At 37.1% G+C, this 13,285-nt stretch overlaps 1 protein-coding gene across 1 annotated transcript; it reads right to left on the reverse strand.

Moving 5' to 3' along the window:
- Positions 1-1,010: 1,010 nt before the first annotated feature.
- On the reverse strand, positions 1,011-9,551 carry LOC128248544 (uncharacterized). The gene is made up of 3 exons (XM_052969938.2): positions 8,567-9,551; positions 6,414-6,578; positions 1,011-2,271 (listed from the first exon to the last, which is right to left on the reverse strand). Exons 1-2 carry the CDS (start codon positions 9,095-9,097, stop codon positions 6,453-6,455), a joined length of 657 nt encoding a protein of 218 aa, XP_052825898.2. The 5' UTR covers positions 9,098-9,551; the 3' UTR covers positions 1,011-2,271; positions 6,414-6,452.
- Between the last annotated feature and the right edge of the window lie 3,734 nt (positions 9,552-13,285).

Here is a 13,285-nt window from a genome sequence, read left to right on the forward strand (position 1 = left end):
TATATTTAATATTGCTCACAGGAAGACTAAATACATAAGAATATCATTGTTATCCACCACTGGTCATAATGTGCTTCTTCATGTTGTAGCTTTCAAATGATGCCACCCCACTGGCTAAGTGGGTAGGTCTAAAGTGTATAATTGACCAAAATCATGACATTCCCTTTAAACAGGATGCCAATCCGTTGCAGGGTAATTCGTTTACAGTGGAGCAATGTGAAATGAAGTGTTTTGCTCAAGAACACAACACACTCCCTGGTCCAGGAAATGAAACCACAATTTTGCAGTTATGAGTGCAACTGAGTTCAAATTCTGCCGAGGTCGACTTTGCCTTTCATCCTTTCGGGGTCAATTAAATAAGTACTAGTTACGCAATGGGGTCCGTTTGTCTGTCCTTGTTTGTCCCCTCTGTGTGTAGCCCCTTGTGGGCAGTAAAAAGAAGTAAGAATACATCCCCATGTATTATGTACATTATTTACAATTGACGGATATTTGTCCTCATCTTGTTTGCTGTTAACACAACATTTCAGCTGATACACCCTCCAGCCTTCATCAGGTGTCTTGGGGAAATTTCGAACCTGAGTTCTCATTCCTAAGGTATTTTTCGATGTTATTATTATTATTAGTGTTCAGGTCACTGCCTGGAATCGAACTCAGAATCTTGGGGTTAGTAGCCCGCGCGCTTAACCACTACGTCATATGCCCATGGGCATATGGTGTAGTGGTTAAGAGTGCGGGTTACTAACCCCAAGATTCCGAGTTCGATTCCAGGCAGTGACTTGAATAATAATAATAATATCGAAAAATACCTCAGGAATGAGAACTCAGGTTTGAAATTTCCCCAAGACACCTGATGAAGGCTGGAGGGTATATCAGCTGAAATGTTGTGTTAACAGCAAACAAGATGAGGACAAATATCTGTCAATTGTAAATAATTCCACATCTCTTAAATATGGAACTGTAATATCCCCACATATTTGCTTAAGATAAATAACAATATTAACATAAAATTTAATTAATTGTTAAATAATTTATTCAATATATAAAAGGCAAATACAAAAGTTTTAAGAAGTTAGTCACAAGTTTCAATATTTGGACTACAGCCATGCTGGAGTACTGACTTCAAGTGTTTTAGTCCATAATATTGTCCCTATTACATTTTCTAGTCTGGTTACCAAATGACTAATTTATAAACTTTAAAGGAACACAATATAAATAACAACTGGTGTAAACATAAATACAGATGCAGATTCACAAATATAAAAACATGTAAAGCTTAGAATATAAAATGCCAAGTGTGTGGAGGTTTTTTTTGTTTTGTTTTGTTTTGGTTGGTTTCCTCCCTTTCTGATATGGTGATAGGACGAAGACTGTCCTGAGAGAGAGATAAATAGATAGGTGGAAGATTGACAAAGTGTGGGGGGTGAAGAGGCCAGCAAGTGATGAAAGCAGATGCTGAAATATATAGAAATGCAAACAGGAAATGGGAATTAGAGAGGTAAAGTGATAAAATAAAAGATATCTTGAGAGTAAACAAATGATAGGGAGAGAAATTTCTGTATGGTATTGAGATGTGAAGTAGGAGAGTGAGTGGACTTTAAAAGAATAAAGATAAAGAAGAAAATGGAACAAGGCTTGAAGTGAAAAGATGTATATGTTCTGTGTGTGTGTGTGTGTGTGTGTGTGTGTGTGTGTGTACACACACACACATACATCAGGTTTCTACACAGTTTCCTTCTACCAAGTTTCATACACCAGAATATCAATGCTAGAGTAAGAGACATTTGCACAGTAAGATCACATCTGGATCCATCTACTTACAGAACAAACACTCTAGTCACACAGTCATGCTTTAGAGTTTATTACATGAAGCACAACTGAATGATAATCTAGTTGGTGCTTAGTGAACAAATTAGACAGAATAATGATAGTGCATTGCATACTTAATTAATGTTTGTTAGTAAATGATCGATTAATTACATTATTAGATCAAATTATGGTTTTTTGCAGTAGTCTTATGTGGATTGTTGATGAATTCTGTTTATGATATGTCTTCTGGTTGGACAGAAGGATTTTAAAATTGGCATAGAAGAAACTTTACAAGTTGTTATATATAAAGTAAATGGTGAAAAAAAAGAAAATGTGTATTTTAAAGGTGTCCTGTTTTGGTGGGGAAATACATTGTTGCAAAAATTTGTCTTTAGTTTTGGTTGATGCAGAAGAAGACAATTAAAATTGCTTTCTCTCTTTTCTTTCATCTTTTCTTTGTTACTGAAAAAGAAAGAAAAACATTTGTATATATAATAATCTGCTTGTTCATTCACCAGTTATACATTAGTTAATTAGAGAGGTAGGGAGAAGGGGAGTGAAGAAAGAAGAGAGGAAGAAGAAGAGAAAGGTGATTAATATTAATACATTTAAGCATCACATGATCAGCTGAGGGTAGAAGCGAAGAATGAGAGAAAAAGAGGAAGAGAGAAGTGTTAATAACATGCAAATGGGGAAGGAATACTTATTTAGGTAGTTAAAGTTAGCTGAAGAGAAAAATAGATAGAAAGAGATGGGCAGGGGAGGCAGTTCTATTGAGAGAGAGAAAGAGAGGCAGGTGGTGGTGGTGGTATATTGATTTTTTATTGAACTAATTTTTTTTTTATAGCAACCATCATCTGCTTGCTTTAAAAATTGATATGTGTTTATAAAGGTTAGTTTAGCCTAAACTCTGGATTTGCATGAAACACAGTTACAAGTTGCTCAAGAAAGGATACGCAAATATAGAACACAGATCAGTGAGGAACAGCAAGAAGATATAATAAAAAGAGGAAAAAGACAACACTGACAGAGACGTGAGGAAATGAATGGAGATAAAACGTCAAAAGTATTTAAAGAAAGCTAAACTATGAATGCTATAAAAATGTAAATTATCCTTTCTTTCTTAAATAGGTCTTCTTAATTTTTTCCATTCTGTGGAATTTCCACAGGTAGTACTTGTGTATATTTTACTTGGGCATTGCAAAATTAATAACCTGTTGAGAAGTGTTGAGTGCAGTGCAGTGATAAGAAAATGGAATGACAAACAAATAAACGATTATCTTATGAACTTCATTATCTTACAGCTGTTTCTGTGAGTGCCTGAGTAACACCTTGTGGCTTCATCAGAGAAGCACCTTATAGCTTCAATGAAGTGTTACTCAGGCATTCAACTATGAATCCACAGCATCTAATAGCAGAAACAACTGTAAGCTAATGAAGTTAATAAGTTAATCATTTATTCCTTTGTCATCTCATTTTCTTATATATATCAAGCAATATACCACTGGTTATGGCATATAGCTGATATCAGATTGTTGCTTTCGTGGTTGACAACACTTTAGACATGCTGGCCAGAAGCGTGTAGCTTCGTTTATGCTGGAGGTACATAGATTCTAGATTGATTTGGTAGTAGCAAAAGGGTGTAATGAAATTCAGTGCAAAATATTGAGAAAGAGTTATTTCCCATGAACTGGTATTAATGGGTGAAAGAGTTATTTCCCCATGGACTGGTGTTAATCTTTCTTGTACTGCCATTTATCATCTCCTCCTTCTTGAATCCATTCCTATTCTTTCACCTCCCCCTCATATTAATACATACCGTTGACGACACCTTCTCCCTTATTCCATTCACTTCAACAACACATCTCTATCCATCTGTTACTCTCCTTTCATACTTGAATGAATTCATCTAAGACCCTTCCTGATTATTTGTATTTTCTCTAATAATCACTTTCTTGTGCTTTGAGATTATGTTCTGACGCCTCATCATCACCGTTATTGTCTTCTTTATAGCTAGACCCGCCTGCCCTTATATACTGCAGAGAAGCCATATATTTCCTCTATAGCAAGGTATAAAGCCATCGCCCTCTTTGCTACAACCTCACTTAGTCAAGCATCTTTTCTTTGTCTTGTTAGTTACCTTGTCACCTTATAGTGCTAGTATCATGGAAGAAGCACTTGGTACATTTTGTAAAGTGGTTGGTGTTGGGAAAGGTATCCAGCTGTAGAAACCATGTCAAAGTAGGCATTGGAGCTCATTACAGTCCAGCTCAATGTCACAAAAGCACATTGAAAAATCAACTGGGAAACTTGAACAGATAACGCAGTGATTCACAACCTAATGCTCAGTGTTTTTTTGTAATTTACCAATAAATAATATTTGCCTTCATAGTTTTCAAAACAAAAAATTACGTTCCTAGACAAACAATAACAATAAAAATTGGTCAAAAGAGCATACACTCACTCTCAGTTATGCACAACAAGTACACTGGTGATTTTCTATAAAAATGTTTAAAGCAACCCCAAACACTTAAGCATTACTGTGGGTGATTGTAAGAATGAGGTGCTGGAAAAAATACCAGCCACTTTCATGAACCTCATCTTTTATTTTGGTAAGACAAGATGCCAGTGATAAAATTTTCATCGCTTATGTAAGGTGTCACCAAGAACTGCACTTCTTGCACATTGTAAAGCAATTGGTGATAGGAAAGGCTTGTAGCCAAGATGAAGTGTATAAGCAAGGTGTAGTTTCTGACCTGTTTTGCAGGGAGTAACTCTAATAAGAACTGCTTTGGATGTTGACAATCTATCTGTATTGTGCCAGCACGGAAAATAGATGCAAAAAGATGAAGAGGTGCACACAGACACAAACACACGTCATCATCATCATTATTTAATGTTTGGTTTCAATGCTAGCATGGATTGGATCGTTTAACAGGAGCTGACAAGTCAGGGGACTGTCAAACTCCTATGTCTGCTTTGATATGGTTCTTACAGCTGGATGCTCTTCATATCACCAACCATTTTACAGAGCATACTGAGAGAATTTTACCAAAACACATGAGGTCATCATTTAACTTGCAAGATAAGATGCTTCAGATGAGTGGAGTGTAGTCTGGAAGAAGTGACATTATAATAAGTGATGAGAGGTTAAAGTATAATAGAGGGATAGGAAAGGTGTCTTGCTTTAGAGAAGATATATGGTTACTCAAGCTGCAAAAGAGCGAATGGGTGTGTGAATATACAAGTACCTGAACAAATATAAAATGATTATGTGATATTTTGAGATATTTTCAGTGACAAATTTTCAAAAGAATATTTTTTGCTCATAGAAGTGGAAAATATTGAAAGCGTAAAACCACTAATAGAAATATTCAAAATGGCAATTCCATGGGGTAAGTACAGATTTATTTGTTTTCATATATTATTGAAGTAGTATGTTGGCTTTATAGTTTACGTGGAGACTTTTGCCACTTATACAAGATGGTACTGGAAAGCTCCTGGCTTTAAGGGTATTGCGAAAGGCCTGGTTGGATGCCCAACCTTCCAAGTTTTTTATGGAGCTTAGAAAATCTGAAGGATTGCTGCAATATTGTGTGAATCTGAGAGGGGAATATGTTGAATAAAATATTAATTAACTGATCCTCCTGTATTTTCTTTTACCCAAAGTCAGGAACTTATCAGCACCCCCTCATATGTGTGTGTATAGTGTGTATATATATAGTGTGCTGATAAGTTCCTGACTTTGGGTAAAAGAATGTATGTATGTATGTATGACGCATGCGTACGAACAGCTATGCTACATGGCAGTGAAACATGGGCTGTAACTGCTGAGGACATACGTAAGCTCGCAAGGAATGAAGCCAGTATGCTCCGTTGGATGTGTAATGTCAATGTGAATACCCGTCAGAGTGTAAGTATCTTGAGAGAAAAGCTGAACATTAGAAGCATCAGTTGTGGTGTGCAAGAGAGACGATTGCGCTGGTATGGACATGTGGTGAGAATGGATGAGGATAGCTGCGTGAAAAAGTGCCACACCCTAACAGTTGAGGGAACCCGTGGAAGAGGTAGGCCCAGGAAGACCTGGGCTGAGGTGGTGAGGCAAGACCTTCGTACATTGGGCCTCACCGAGGCGATGACTACTGACCGAGACCTTTGGAAATGTGCTGTGCGTGAGAAGACCCGGCAAGCCAAGTAAGATCGTTGCCAGTGCCCCTGGACTGGCTCTTGTGCGGGTGGCACATGAGATGCACCATTTTGAGCGTGGCCGTTGCCAGTACCGCCTGACTGGCTCCCGTAGGATTTTCGAGTGAGATCGTTGCCAGTGCCCCTGGACTGGCTTGTGCGGGTGGCACATAAAAGACACCATTTCGAGCGTGGCCGTTTTCGTGCGGGTGACACGTAAAAGCACCCACTACACTCTCTGAGTGGTTGGCGTTAGGAAAGGCATCCAGCTGTAGAAACTCTGCCAAATTAGATTGGAACCTGGTGTTGCCATCCGGTTTCACCAGTCCTCAGTCAAATCGTCCAACCCATGCTAGCATGGAAAGCGGACGTTAAACGATGATGATGATGATGATGATATTTGATTTAGATTCACTTACACTATCAACTTCTTTATCCATTTATTTGCAATGGATGCATTAATCTTCATGGTTGGACTTTAGAGGAACTAGAGCCAGAATGGTTCCAATGATGATTCCAATAACACTCAGTAACAACAGTAAAACTACCCACCACCAATGTTTCATCCATTCACTGCAGCAACCCTGTAACAGAAAGAGAGAAAGAAAAAAAAATTAAGATATGCATATAAGTGTGCTAACAAATAACACATACACACATGTACACCAAGGTATTTACATCCTAGATTTTTAATTACATATATAATTAAATTATGTTATTAATGCATCTTTGTGTGTGTGGTTAAGAAGTAGACTTCACAACCACCTGATTTCAGATTCAGTCCTGCTATGAAGCACCTGCAGAAAATACCCTATGCTATAGTTACAGACCGACAAATTGCCTTGTGAGTAAATTTGATAGGCAGAAGATGTGTAGAAGTTTATCACATGCACATGCACGCATGCATGCACACACACACACACACATATATACACACTTGAACAGCTGGTAACTCAATTATTATTTCCTTTTAGGTTTAACCCAATAGACACAGTGAAAGAAGCCAGGGTAAGCTTTGAACAATGGAAATTTATCCTACAGTGTTACTGGAAGAGTGGAAAAGCAGTCAAAGTGCAAAGGTAGTTTAGGAGAGAGTTTCAAATAGATCCACCTAGAGAACTTATTTTCACTAGAATTAGAGATAAGTTTGAAGCAAATGGAACTCTTCAGAATATCTACAAGAAATGTTCAAGAATTCTGTGGACATCAATGAGTCCTACAAAGCAAGTCTGGATACTAGAAAGATATTGCTAGAGTTCAAAACAATCCGTGTGAAATAGGAATTTTAAAATAAATGTTCAATGTATTTTTTAAGTCTTTGGAAAAGTTACATTCCATGAATATATTCCATGCTCTAAGTGAAGATGATCCAGACTGGAGAGAGGAGTTTTACAAGTGGTACTTGTTTTCAAAGACCTCTAGAATAAAAAATTCTTTTACTTGAAAAAGGTAAGGGTTACCAACAGGAAGAGTACCCAACTGTAAAATCCTGCCTCCAGTAATTTCCCATCTCACCAATGCTAGCATAGAAAAACAAAGGAAACAATAGCTATGTCTAGCAACTCTGTTATCTCAGTTGGACATTGTCATCATTCTCTACCGGCTTAGTTTCAGTCAAACCATCTTACCCATACCAGTATGGAAGAGAGACACTAAATGAAGAAGAGCAGCAGCCACGACAACAACAACAACTACTACTACTTCCTGGCAAATAATTTATATCTATTCACACAAATTGCAAAGACATTAAGCAATGCTTGATTGCACCCAGTCATAATTCCCTAGCTTTCATTATCCAACAACCAGCTTTTACCCTTTTACTGGTTTCACACATATATATACGACAGGCTTCTTTCAGTTTCTGCATTTCTGTCTATCAAATCTACTCACTTTGGTCAGCCTGAGGCTATAGTCGAAGACACTTGCCCATAGTAGCACACAGTGGAACTGAACCTTGAACCATGTGGCTGGGTAGCAAGCTTCTTCCCACACAGCCATGCCTATCAAAGAGGATAAAGTAATGATTTTTTTAAAAATCAGATCTTAACAAAAGAGTGGACTTAATAGTTTTATCTGATGACAACCTTTTCTTTTATCATTTATTTATTTCACTTTTCAATCATTAGACTGTGGCCATGCTGGGGCACCATCTTGAAGGGTTTTAGTCAAACAAATCACCTCCAGTACTTCTGCATTAAAAAATTTTTTTTTGGCTTTTTAAAAAATCCAGTACTTATTCTATCACCCTCTTTTGTCGAACCACTAAATTATGGGGATGGAAACATGCTGGTTGTCAAACGGGGAGGGGAGGGGGGCATTTTCAAACAGACAGGAACACACACCCACTTACATATATATGAAATCCACTCACAAGCCATTGGTTAACCCAGAGCCATAGTAGAAGACACTTGCCCTAGGTGTTGCACTGTGGGGCTGAACTTGAAACCATGTTTAAAAAGCAAGTTTCTTAACCATACAACCACACCTAAGCATGTAATATTTTCAAAATGGCAAGGAACCCACAATCCTGACCTTTGTCCTGTACAAAATACAATTATAAAAAAGGGCAAACCTTGCTAATCCGGAAAGGGTTTTCGGTTACTTTTTCCACACACTTCTTATATTTTTGCTTTGCCCATCCTGGATTTTCAGCAGTTTCACACCTTGTTTGTATTGCTACTGGTTGTGAACGAACGGAGGTTTCCACAGGTACAATATACGGATTTGCAGAGTTAACCCTTTCTGATTTGGAAGGTGGTGGTGTCGAAGGTGGGGATTTAAAAGTACTCAGATTGGGTTTCTGTATAGCAGAGTTCCCAGAATTCTTCTTATCTTTACTGTTTAGCTGTTTTTCATTATTCGGTCTATAAGAATGGTTAGAAGTTGATTCCACCTCAGGCAGTTGAGGGTTCTGAAAATGGAAGTCTGACGATGAAGGTGGCAGCGGTGGTTCAAAATTGTGTGTGTATGTTGAGTTTGTGACGGATTTTTTCGATTTACTGTGCTTACCTCGTTTTTTTGATCTTTCCGAAGTAATAACACTGTCCGTCTCTTTCCTAACGCTTGTAACATCCCAGTTGTCCACTTTGTCAATGTAAGACATTCTGTTTTTACCTCTTCCAGGCGTATTTTTGCTTTTATTTTTCTTCTTTCTTTCTTTCTCACTCTTCTCTCTTGTACTTTTTTTAAAAACCTTAATAAAAATAATATTGCCCAGTTAATACATCCAGTATCCAATGAGAAATACAAGCTTGGCAACAATTATTATTATTGTTGTTACTGTTGTTGTCTCAGTAATTTTATTTTTATTGTGTGCTTTCACTGTTCTACCAAGTGCAGATCTGTGTGCCTTGAGTATGTCTGTGGTTTGTTTTTGTTATTATTATTATTAGTTAAGTCCTCTCATCTGCCACCCTTGTTGCAATAATAGAATAAAATGTTGTTGTTGTTGATGCAACAGTAGCCGTAATATCACAGGGCTCATACATCCAAACGTGGAGGCCTCACCACATGTATACAAACACAAATGTTCAATGTTTTTGAGTTTAATGTCGATTAAGTTGTTCCTGTTTTGTTTATTGTTGTTATTGCTGCTGCTGCTGCTGCTGTTTTCCTTGAGTGTAATTGTGTGTATGTGTGTGAGTGTAATTGTGTGTATGTGTGTGAGTGTAATTGTGTGTATGTGTGTGAGTGAAAGTATGTGTGCATGCTTACCTATCTTGTTTACTATTGCTTTCCATTATTACAAGGAATACTACAATGTAATTTGGTGGTGGTGTTGGTGGTATTGGTACTGCTGGTGGTGGTGGTGGTGTCGATGGCAATGGTGGTGAGTTGTGTTGACAGGGTGTTGGTGACGGAGGGTGAAAGTTGTGTTGCTGTTGGTGGTGGTAATTTGTGTTTATGGTAATGGTGATGATCGTGTGGTAGTTTGTTGTCTTTGTAGTTGTTGGTATAGTGGTGGTGGTGGTGGTAGTAATAGTGTGAATGTTTGTTGTTGTTTTGGTGGTGGTGGTGGTGCGTTAATGCATTATCAGTGTTGTGGCAGTGGATAATTATTCCTTTGGTCATTTTGAATTACAAGAAATGGCAGATCAGAAGGAAATATAAACAGAGACTCTTAAAAGAAGAACGAGACAGTTTCAATGTTACACTTAACTATGGAAGACTAGAATAGCAACAACAGCGACAAGTCAGCTACAGCTGTCACAGACCAACAATATCAACAAAACAACAGCAAAAAAAAAAAAAACCCCAAGATACAAAACAAAATGAAATAAAGAACCACAAACAACCTTTCCCTTTGATGTTGCTTTCATTGTTTAATTTTCTGTCTTGTGTTTTATGTTGTGTACTATGCTTGTACTTTTGGCTATCCCTCTCTCAGCCAAGAAGTCCTTGTCTTGTGAGCTCACAAATGCTGGTGTCACATAAAAAGCACCCAGTACACTCTGTAAAATGGTTGGCATTAGGAAGGGCATCCAGCCATAGAAACCATGCCAAAACAGACAAATGGAGCTTGGTGCAGCTCTCTGGTTATCCCAACCATACCAGCATGGAAAAAGGATGTTAAATGATGATGATGATGGTGGTCACAGGAAAGGATTGTAAGAGAGATTGTTCAATCTGAGCCAACTGGCAGGAGGCTGGGAGTAGAGCAAGAGTGAGATGGTTGGATAATATTCATAGTCTTAGTTGGTCATGTCTAGGAATCCAGCAGGAAAGAATAAGAATAGTTGCTTCTGATAGGACCCTATGAAAGAATTGCCTGAGGACTCTACTACCATGACCCTCTCAGGAATAGTGGACAGAGATGAATGGATGGATGTAATAATAGATGAATGGATCACTTTAAAACACAAAGTTTGCATCATAAAGACAGAGAGAGAGTCTTAGGTGAGTTGGTATCAAAAGGGTTAACTGCCTACAGAGACAACTTTTAAACCCACAATTCCTAAGGACCGACATAAACTGAGTAGACTGATTTTCATTTTATTCAATTACCAATCAATTTCTTAAACAAATATCTAGCTAGCTAGATAGGTATTTGTTTAATAAATAAATAAATCTCTCTCTCTCTCTCTCATATATATATATATATATAAGGCATGAAATTGTAATGATCTTTTGGATATTGACTGATGAAGAATTAACTATGAATTTTGTTTGTTATGGTTTTATAAAATTTCCCAATTATTGTGTTTATGTTAAATCTTTGAAATATATATATCTATATATATAAAAATGAGAATGTGTGTCTGTCTGTCTGTGTGAATCCCTAAAACTCGAGAACTACGCAACCAATTTCATTCAAATTTTACACATGCCTTACTTAGGGTTCCAGTTGTGTTTTAGTCAAAAAAAATTATTAACTTCTTGCAGAGTTCGAGCACACGGCAACATAATATCTCCTCCACTATTTAAGTATTACGTGTCAAAAGTGAAATAAAAACACTCATGTCAAATATTTTCACTTTAAAAATGAAACTATTCCACTAACTGAAACAATCACATTTCGATACTGCAGTGACATACTTTCACAGAGAGAGAGAGAGATGTATATGTATACATGTATATGTACACCATTTCGATACTGTAATGACAGATACTTTCAGAGAGAGAGAGAGAGAGAGAGAGAGAGAGATGTATATGTATACATATAGGTGTACACGTATGTGTATATATATAGAGAGAGATCTATACATACATGTATATGTATACATATGTGTAGATGTATATATATATATATATATATAGATGTACATGTAATATGTACACATATATACATATATACATGCATACAGATATCTATACATATATACACCCATCACACACACATACACATGCACACAAACACACATTAGTCATTTGTTTTCTTATCCAAAACTACGTCAAAAGTACTGAATGGATCTTTATGAAATTTGGAAATTATATTCTTTGCATAACGGCCATAACTCCCATGAAAATTCATATATTTTTGATGTTGATGAAATTTTAACCTGAACATAACAGATGAGCATTATTTAGAAAATGATGTCACACGTTATTGAGGCTACCATTCTTTCTGGATGTGCAAAAGGGGATGACGTCTTTATTCCAAGAATTCCTCTTACTCCATCAGGAGCAGACATTCCTTTTACATTCAGAAGACTACAATTCCCCCTTCGTGTGACTTTTGCCATGTCCATAAACAAATATCATGGTCAAACACTGTCTGTAGCTGGTCTTCTCTTGGAAGAGCCCTGCTTCTCACATGGACAACTGTATGTTGGCTGCTCAAGAGTGGGCAGCAACAAAAAACCTATTTGTATATGCTCCACAAGGGAAAACAAGGAACATAGTTTACAATGAGGTGTTATAATCACAACAGCAAGAAAGTATGTACATGATCACCTTCTTTTACGAAACTTCATTGATTTTCATATATTTATATTGATATACATATATATACGTGTGTTTGGGTGCGTGTGTGTATATACATCTCTATATATAAAGATGATGCGTAGTCTAGACGGCGTTTTTAGATTTCATTATTCTCTTTAACCCGGGCAACGCCGGGTATTTCTGCTAGTATATATATATATACATATATGTGCGTGTGTATGTATGTATATGTGTGTGTGTGTGTGTGTGTATGTATATATATATATATAATCTTCCTATGTCAAAACAGAAGGGAGAGTCCATCATATATATAATGGTAGTAAAGGAATGGGTTAAAGGAACACATCCCCATGATATATTTCATTGTTGTTTTGATGTTGCAGTTTAACCCCAGGCCAGCTATGATCAAGCAGACCTATGATCAAAGGCATTCCAGTTATGACCAACCAATTATTTTTTCTATGAGTTGGTAATCCAGGACCATATAATCCAACAAGTTTTTTTTTTAAATGTAAGGGTGTGATTTGAGGGAGATTTGGCTGCTATTTTCAGCAGACTCTTCTATTAGTTTAAGCTCCTTGATGGTTGCCTTTGTGTTGGAGGTGGTGGTGGTGGTATTAGTAGTGTTCAGTGTAGTGGAGATTGTAATGGTGGTGGTGGTGTTGGTTGCGATGGTGGTGGCAGTGCTGCACTGTACATAAACTTGTGCCAAGTTTTGCTGTGGTGACCCAAAATCTCGGTACAAAACAAGACAAATTTCTTGTCCCTTCTATTGTGTTGGAAGCAAAACATACTATCTTAATTACTGTCTGGACATTTTCAAGTCGTTCAATAATAACAGACAGCTATACCACCATGATGTGTGAATGTATGTGTGTGTGAGTAAAGAATAATTTGTATACATACA

This window comes from Octopus bimaculoides, chromosome 8 (genome assembly GCF_046866305.1).
Source record: "Octopus bimaculoides isolate indiv1 chromosome 8, ASM4686630v1, whole genome shotgun sequence".
In the NCBI taxonomy this organism is placed as follows: Eukaryota; Metazoa; Mollusca; class Cephalopoda; order Octopoda; family Octopodidae; genus Octopus; species Octopus bimaculoides.

Excerpts from the sequence above, each read along its gene's own strand:
- LOC128248544 (XM_052969938.2), bottom strand. The coding sequence starts at position 9,097 with ATGTCTTACATTGACAAAGTGGACAACTGGGATGTTACAAGCGTTAGG. Across the intron at positions 6,579-8,566 it reads ACCCTTTCCGGATTAGCAAG|GGTTGCTGCAGTGAATGGAT; the intron begins GTTTGCCCTTTT and ends TTTCTGTTACAG.